Source organism: Solea solea, chromosome 9 (assembly GCF_958295425.1).
Source record: "Solea solea chromosome 9, fSolSol10.1, whole genome shotgun sequence".
Lineage (NCBI taxonomy): Eukaryota > Metazoa > Chordata > Actinopteri > Pleuronectiformes > Soleidae > Solea > Solea solea.
Genome location: NC_081142.1, coordinates 27,245,538 through 27,254,587, shown reverse-complemented (window position 1 = coordinate 27,254,587; position 9,050 = coordinate 27,245,538). Strand labels below are relative to the sequence as shown.

At 40.3% G+C, this 9,050-nt stretch overlaps 1 protein-coding gene and 1 long non-coding RNA gene across 3 annotated transcripts; one reads left to right on the top strand and one right to left on the bottom strand.

Annotated features, from left to right (window-relative positions):
- Positions 1 to 1,286: 1,286 nt before the first annotated feature.
- LOC131466052 (uncharacterized) lies at positions 1,287 to 1,725 on the bottom strand. Its single transcript, XR_009241377.1, has 2 exons — positions 1,496 to 1,725; positions 1,287 to 1,365 (listed from the first exon to the last, which is right to left on the bottom strand). It is a non-coding gene; the product is annotated as an uncharacterized LOC131466052 (long non-coding RNA).
- Positions 1,726 to 1,887: 162 nt separating this feature from the next.
- barhl2 (BarH-like homeobox 2) lies at positions 1,888 to 8,644 on the top strand. 2 transcript variants are annotated; one of them, XM_058637497.1, is made up of 3 exons: positions 1,888 to 3,063; positions 4,660 to 4,885; positions 5,742 to 8,644. In XM_058637497.1, the coding sequence occupies exons 1-3, from the start codon at positions 2,364 to 2,366 to the stop codon at positions 6,052 to 6,054; spliced, it is 1,239 nt and encodes a 412-aa protein (XP_058493480.1). In that variant the 5' UTR covers positions 1,888 to 2,363; the 3' UTR covers positions 6,055 to 8,644. The 2 variants fall into 2 exon arrangements, with proteins under 2 accessions (XP_058493480.1, XP_058493481.1); XM_058637498.1 differs by having other exon boundaries at positions 1,890 to 3,063; positions 4,669 to 4,885; positions 5,742 to 8,643.
- Positions 8,645 to 9,050: the final 406 nt, after the last annotated feature.

Below are 9,050 nucleotides of genomic sequence, written 5' to 3'. Positions count from 1 at the left end.
GCTGATGATGATGGTGATGATGATGATGTGTGTTGCTGTTGATGATGTTTGTGTGTTTTACCTGCAGAGTCACAGATATGTGGTTAATATATAAAGTATGATGAAATAAACATAGATCTGATGTTATATTGTGATGAGAGGCGCAGTAAAGAGCAGAGGAGGCCTCGGTTTTCTGTTTGCTCTTCTCTCCTGAAGAAAAGAATCTCGCTCTGTCGCCGCCTTGTGTTCAAACTCTGCCTGGAAACAAGAGACAGAAATCTCTAAACACACACACACTCAGCTGTTCACACTCAACACAAATCACAATCAATACAACATTTTTTTTTTTAAATACTATATAAAAAAATCTACACATTTATGATTTGATTATTTAATGCTTAATGCAAAATCAATTTCCCCACACGTCCCAATTAAAAATGTGTTTCCTTCTGACTAAATCTGATTTGTACTGATTTGACATTTCATTCTGTTCAATAGATTTAAAGCGACAGAAACATTTCGCTAATTCATTACAGTTGAATGTTTTCTTTTAAAATGTTAGAAATAAGAAAAAAACAGCGAAAAAAATAAATGCTTTTGCAACAAATCCAATCATTTAGCGTGTTTCTGAACAATTGAAATATGTGTTATTAAATTACGTTGCATTAAACAAATAATTAATGCAGTAATTATATATATATATATATATATATATATATACATAATATATATATATATATGTACAGTATATTGCATTTGGAAAACAGAAGCAGGAATTAACTGATGTAGCGGCGCGAGGAGCAGCAGCATGAAATCCTCACCCTCACACTTCACACCTTCATCATTAGATCTATGTCTATTATCAATCTGCAGGGGGAAGGGGGAAGAAATTAGACATTTAAAATACAATAAAACAAAGTAAACGAAACGAAGAAAAAACTAAATCCTCCGCCAAAGTCCGAAACTGCGAAGAAGAAGAAAAAAATAAAACAATACAATAAGTTTATATTTTCACCTCTTAGTTTCCAGCAGGAATCATCTACAGACACAAACCCTCACTCTGCTGCTGCTGCTGCTGCTTGTTCTTCTTCTTCTTCTTCTTTTCCGATTCCTCTCCTTTTTCTTTCCTTTAAAACAATCCACGTCAGTGGGGAAAACGTGGAAAAAAGTGCTGGATTTCCAGCTCGTGCCTTTGAAACGCTCATTAGCGCCTCATAATGACTTTACTAATTAGGATGACACGGTTATTACCAGGAGGCGCCGTCGTGACATGACAGTCCCTCTGCATTTACACATACACATACATACCTGCAGTTCTCTTTCTTCTCCTCTGTTCCTCCTCTGCTCGTCCACGTGTCTCCCTCACATTTAAATCCACAACCGGCCCTGCATGCATGTCACATCATTTTCATTTATTTTAGCGTTTCGATTGAAAACTCTGTAAAGTTTAAAAACAAAACGAATACATACAAGTTATGCTTAAATGTAAATAGATGAAGAAGCTAATTTATCCTACCATGCTGCTGCCACTCCTGACGTCTTATGTATATATAAAGCATTTGTTTAATTCCTCTTCTTGGGTGTTTTGTCTCGCTGATATTTCCCAGAACATGTTTCCAGTTTGAACGTGGCCTTAAAGCACGCGCGTATTTTCTTTTTTTGCCCCTCGTTTTTCCATAAGAAAAAAAAAATACTGAGAATTAAAGTGAATTCAAGTGTCTGGATAAAGAAACAAGTCCCTGATTGGTGAAGTGCAGCACAGCCGGTCAGGATGCAAACCAATGACAGGAGGAGGGAGGGATGGAGATGGAGGGATGGAGGATGGAGGATAGAGAGAGAGCGAGAGCGAGAGAGGGAGAAAAGGCGTCTTGTGTTTATTATTAAGGAGAAAATATTAATCCCCCCGCATCTCTCCCTCCCTCCCTCTCTCTCTCGCCGTGGGCCGTGACGTCAGTGTAGGAAGTCATTGTAGAGCAACACTGGAGCGATTAGCAGCTAAAAAAAAGAGAAAAGAAAAAAAGAGGGGGAGTGTGATGTTGGAGGAGTGAGCAGCAGCAGCAGCAGCAGAAGCAGCAGCAGAGTGTATATCTCCTCTCAACTTTTAACACAAAGTTCAAAATCCACGCAGAAACTGAAGAGGGACGCGCGTGGACGGCGACGACGCAGACTTTTTGTTTTTTTACACTCCTTTTTCCTGCGCTCCCTGAATGTAACATGTTTTCTGGACCATAAATCTCCTTTAAACGTGGATTCTGGGTTTATTTATTTTTTTAAAAATTACATTTATTCTATTTTTGTATTTGTTATTTTGTTTCTCGCGAGGAGGAGAAGCTGCATTTCCCTCGCGGTTGTTATGAAGACGTCTTCACTGCTGCTTTGTTAACATGGAAGGATCCAGCGGCTCCAGTTTTGGGATAGACACTATTTTATCCAGCAGCGCTGCCGCCGCCGCCGCCGCCGCCTCTAATAACTCTGTAACTGGTAACTGTAACGGTAATAACGCGCAGGTGCTGATGAACGGAGGGGACTTCCAGCGGACAGCAGCGGACTTCAGGAGCCGGGAAACACCGTCACCATGCTCGGACATAGACACTGTGGGAACTGCGCCCTCCTCTCCCATCTCCGTCACTATGGAGCAAAGCGCAGAGCCGCATCTGGTGCAGGACCTTCAGCATCACCTCCACCATCATCACCACCACCTTCACCAGCCGCCGCTCTCTCCTCCTCCTCTGTCTCAGCAGCAGCAGCAGCAGCCGCTGGCCGGAGCAGGAGCAGGTGGAGCAGGAGGAGCAGGCTGCGCCCCGAGGACTGCCACCTCCTCCTTCCTCATCAAAGACATTTTGGGCGACAGCAAACCGCTGGCAGCCTGCGCACCTTACAGCACCACCACCACACTGTCATCCTCCACGTCCTCCTCACCGCCTCCACCTCCCCACCACCACCACCACCATCACCTCCATCACCACCACAAACCAGAAAGTGCCACGGCTCCGGACAGCGGCTTCAGGCCCAAGCTGGAGCAGGAGGAGAGCAGGAGCAAGCTGGACAAGAGGGACGACATTCACAGCGAACTGAAATGTAACGGTAAGATAAGAATCTGAGCCAGAAGCGGAACTTTCAGCTTCGTGCATCCAAGTTTATGACTTTTGCGCGTGACAGGAATCTGAGTGTAAAACAGGTCACACACAAAAAGTGAGAACTGTTCCTTTATTTACAAAACAAAACAGCTGAGAAAGTGTAGGTTATAAAAAACAAACGCATGTAGAGCAAGAAAAATAAAGGCCACACAAATCACAGCACATGGTCAAGCTTATTTTGTTTATATACGTATTAAATGATATATTATTGTATAGTGAATACATTTGTATTCAAGGTACTTAGTTGTTTTTATGGGTTTAATTTTAATAATCGGCATCACTGCAGTTAATATAATTGTTATAATGATACAATTAACAATCAAGATCACCTTATATGGCAATACATGGAAACGTACTTTTGTAGAGCAAAAACAAACAAACAAAACAAAACAATTTTTTAAATAAAGAAACACTATATATATATTATGTGTCTTATATATATTATATATTATGTTCACATACAATTATTTACTATTTGTGTTTTCATATATGCATGTGAAAACTGCTGTAATATTTGACCTTTTTTATTATTTAATTTAAAATGATGCTTTATTCAATTTAATCCTAATTCAACCAGGAAAAATAAATATAATTGTGATGAGTAAACTTTGTTTTCAAGGGAGGGGAAACCTAAACAAAACACACCAGTTGCAGATTAAAATAACAACAACAACAAAAAAAAGAATCATTAATACAAAAACAAAATAAAGAAAAAAAGAGAAAAAAAAACAAATATCCCGAATTACATTTTCAGTGCAGCACATTCGTCATAGTCATATTTATTTGTATATATTTACTGGACCTATATTTGTTCGATATTTCACTATAGGAAGTCAAATTGAGCTCAGACATGTGATAATAAAGACAATAAAAACATCCGGAAACAATAGAAATAATGAGAAAAGGTAGCAACAATTACGCATTAATTAAAGCACAATAATGACAATTATAACAAAGATAATAATAACAAAGATAATGTTAATAGTAATAGCAGAAATAGTCTGATTCCTTGAGGGATACAGGTTCAGTTTCTTTTATTGGTGTAAAGTCGATGTGAAAACAGATGTAAGCCGTGATTTTCCCGGTGCGCGCGAGCCTCCCTAGTGGGTCAATTAGAGAGATTATTGTTGTTCCTGAAGGAGGAGGAGGAAGAGGAGGAAGAGGAGGGGTGGGGGAGGTGGGTCTGCGTTTGGGGGGTTCAGCGTGCAAGTGAAAACCTGCTACAAATAGAGATGGATTGACATATTGATTTGTGGTTTTTTTTATATAAAGAAAAAAAAAGTTGAGGTGTCAGATTCACACACACGTTTTCTTGTGTTGCTCAGATTCACGTGTTTCTCTCTGGAGTTTGTACAAGTTTTTTTATTATTTATTTTTTAGTTGCTTGTGTTGCTGATTATTATTATTGTCGTTGCTATTATTCTTATGTGTTGCGGCCTCGGGCTCCAGCCTGCAGGTTTTAGTTGAGTCTTAAAAAAAAAATAATAAAAAAAAAACGCACGCACGCACCAGTACCAACCCTCCCGCCTTGTTCTGTGCTCAGGGACTACAGAAGAGGGAGACCGGGAAATCTCCAGCAGCAGAGACAGTCCTCCGGTGCGCTCGAAAAAGCCGCGCAAGGCGCGCACGGCCTTCACGGACCATCAGCTCAATCAGCTGGAGAGAAGCTTCGAGAGACAGAAATACCTCAGCGTGCAGGACCGCATGGACCTGGCGGCGGCGCTCAACCTGACCGACACGCAGGTCAAGACCTGGTACCAAAACAGAAGGTAGGTCATCGTCATCTTCATCATCATCATCATCAAACGACAGATGAAAACCTCAAAACACTTTTAGTTTGTTGTACTGTAAAAAAAAACCAAAAAAAAAAACCATCCAAACACGTGCAAATTAAATTAAAAACATCCCATGAGAGAAATCTCAATAATACATGATGTTATAAGAGACCATCATTTTTATCTGAGGCTGTTGAAGATGCTAAATAATAATAATAATAATGTTTTTTTTACTAAATTCTCATTCTGACCCACGTGGATAAACACACGTACTTATGAGTAGAAAACTTCACATGGGAAAAAATAAAAATCCTAAACTTGTCAGGTATTTGTAGCTTGAGAAAACATCAGATTTGGATTTATAAATGTGTTTTTACACAGTTGGGACTGACGTGTACATAATGAAGTTCTCGTGTCATGTGTGCATGTGTTTTTTTTTCCAAATAACACACAAAAAAAAACTATTCTATTTGTCGTGTTTTTATGATTATCTTTTCATAAAGGCCTGTTGATCAAATTGTGTGATTTATTTAAACGTTGCTTTTGCCTCCTCTTAATGTCCTTCATTTAAAAAAAAATAAAATAAAACATCTCCAATTTACTGGATTTTCTCCAACACTTCTCACATAGTGGAGCACATGACCTGCATATGATCACGCACTTAACCTCAGACTACATTTTCTTGATATTACTGTACATCCCTGCACCTTTTCTGTGCCTATATAATTAAACCTGCTGCCTACAATCATCAGTGAGCCAATTAAAGAGGCGTTCGGGGACACGGTGATTTAATTATTCATTTGTTGTATTTTGATGGGATTTTTTTAATCATTATAATTCTCATTTCCAGGACGAAGTGGAAGCGGCAGACCGCGGTAGGACTGGAGCTTCTAGCTGAGGCAGGAAACTACTCGGCCTTACAGCGAATGTTCCCGTCGCCGTATTTCTACCACCCGAGTCTGCTGAGCTCCGTGGACAGCACCACGGCGGCCGCGGCGGCTGCGGCCATGTACAGCAGCATGTACCGGACTCCTTCCGCGCCGCACCCGAGCCTCCAGAGACCGCTGGTCCCGAGGGTGCTCATCCACGGGCTGGGGCCGGGGGGGCAACCGGCGCTCAACCCGCTCTCCAACCCGATGTCTGGGACACCGCATCCGCGATAAACAAGCAAACACACACAAACAAGAACAACACAAAATAAACAACTATAAACAAACGACAAGGACGCAGGACGATGACCGGACCTGGTCCAACACGTGACGATGCGGAGAACTGCACCGGAACCGCAGCAGGACTTTTTTTCCTTCATCCTGAAATGAAAGAGACATAAAAAAAGACGGTTTTAAAAAAATAAGGAGCTTTTATTTAACATTTAGGCCAAAAACAAAAGCCTAATAAAGACTTTGATTCTGGCTCCGGAACCAACGGAATCGGAATCGGACTGGACCGAACCGAACCAGGCGAGAGGACTTGCTCATGTCTGATTGTTTGTTTGTTTGTCTTTTGTACAAATACACTTACATTAGCAAATAAACTTATAAAGTTTATTAGATGGAGAAGTGAATGAATAAAGAAGTAAATGATACGAAAAAAATGGAACTCGCAGACGCTTTTCTATTCCACAAATTTGAGTCAAAATTTTAAACAGGAAAAAAAAGAAAACATTAAGACATTTAAATAGTAACTTATGGATTGTTGTTATTTATTATTGATTATCAACAGGGCACTGCATTATTACATTAAGGTCATATCAATTAAATCGTACTTTCTTATTTATGGATAAGAGCTAAAACGTCTATTCAGTCACATAATATTAATTATAATATTAATAATATTAACAATAATAATAATAATACAAGTGGTGACCCCGGTTTGCTCTTTTTATTGGGGTGACATGATTTTTTATGACATAACTGGATCAACGTAAACAATTAGCTATCGGAGCATATGGTGTTTAAATGGAAGGATGTTTAATTTATTTTTTTTTCCTCTGAGTGGTGATCACAGAGCGGAGGTCACTGCCTCCATGTTTCCTCTCCGTCTTCGGCGCATACATATGGATGATAACGCAGCAGCTGATCGGTGCCGGTGGGTCGTGTGTGTGTGTGCGTGTGTGTGTGTGTGTGTGTGTGTGTGAGTGTGAGTGTGTGTCGGTGTCTCGGGTGTTTCGCTGGGAATGCGGCCTTGGCTCAGCAGCTGTTCTCTGGGAGCAGCAGCAGCAGACAATGAGCCTGAGTTTCTCAGCGTGTGAGCGAGAGCAGGAGAGGAAGAAGAAGAAAGAGGAGAGAAGAAAAGGGAAAGAAGGGAGAGATAATCTGCTCACAGTAGCTCTTGGTGTGAACTTGTTTCTGGAAGTTTTAGGATTCATTTATTCCTTCAAATTTAACAACAAATATCACTTTTTGTTGGTGCATCCTGGTCCCTTTGCTTCACTTTAATGATCTATTTTATGATTTTTCCGTCACTAAGGATTTAAAGACGCTGCTTCAACATGAACAAACACTGACCCGGACAGAAATTAAACATGATCACATTCTTTTGTGGTTCTTATTTTTTATTTTTTTTTATTTATCCTCCTGCATATAAGCGCGCGCACCCAGGAGAATAAACCGAGGAGGCTCTGCGTGTGAATTAGCGCCTCGGGGCTCGTTTCTTCTTCTTCTTCTTCTTTGAGCTAAATCGACTTTTTCTGCTTCATAAAAAAAGAGAAGGAGTCCAAACCTGTATATTAAATTAATTAGAGTTGTCAATTTCATTTTTTTAGTGTGTTTTTGCACATTATTTGATGATGATGCTGGTAATGCAGTTTTAACACTGCAGAAACCCACAGTGCGCAGTAGTAATAATGTCATGTGTTTGTGCAGCATGTAAACAGAGGCTTAACTGTATCCGCCGCTTCCTAATACTGGGAACACATGTTAACGGAGCCCTGTGCAAAGCCGCCTGCGTGCACGTCAGTCACCGCGTGTAGACTCACAAACCCCGGTGCTCCCACATTTCACAACAGTTGCTGCGCTGCTCGTTCAGCAGCAATAATGACAACGCGATACAATATAATGTACTTATTTTACAGAGAGAGACATCGGAAATAAGCGGTTTGTGGATTATACGGAGCGACACCGTGCGCCATGGCGCACAGGACGCGTCTGGATCGGGAGGATGAAACTTCCCTTTTCCAGCTTTGATTGCAAAAGCACACATGTACTGTATATATATACACACACATGTATTGTGTAGTGTCGTAAAATATTAGCCTAACCATATTGACCCTACAGCTTGTGCACATTCACAGCAGCAGTTGTACAGCAGTGGCCCGACGCGTGTTGTGTTCATATGCATGACTTCTACACGCCATTATTTATTTATTGCGCTCTGCGGGTGGGGAAAGGAAAGGAAAGGGAGGGGGTGTTAGAGGGTGGCGGTGGTTGTGCGGGCTGTTTTCCAATTCATTAATAATAAGCCACACATACATACATGCATGCATGCATTCATAGATACAGCAACGGTGAATTAATAGGCTTCTGCTGCAGCCGCCACCACACTCTCTTATACCCACTAATTTCAGGCCGTGCTTTTTTTCACCCTTTTTCCTCCAGCATAAAGGTGCAGATTTGAGGCGCAAATGACTGCGTCAAGTAGTTTAAAGTCGCCCACAGTGAGTGTAAATCACGACGGGACCAAGGAGGCTTGATTTACATGAGTTATTTTTTCACAGTTAGTAAAATATTACTATAACATATATCATTTATAAAAGTTTAATGACATTTTCAACACAAAAATAACATTTTTTTTCTTATTTCATGATCTTATTTTGTTGAAATGAAGATTAAATTAGAATCAGAGTCTGAACTGGTTTTAGGTGTATTTATTCACTATGAGTTCACACAAAAGGAATTAAAAAAAAATACAGAATTGAACGAACAATAAGTTACACATTTTAAAAACACAACACGAGTAAAATAAGTGAGACAAGAGGTTTGGTTTTCGGCTCAACTGTACCTTTATTAATAATAAAACGTTAAAAGATTATTTTAATGTCGTGATTTGGGGTTTGATGGTTGGTGATTTGCTCGCTGAGGCCAAACAGAAAGTTTTAGGTAAGGATGAGAAATAGCTGAGAAAACAGCGTCAGTGGCTGCTGGTGGAGAAAAGGGCAGCA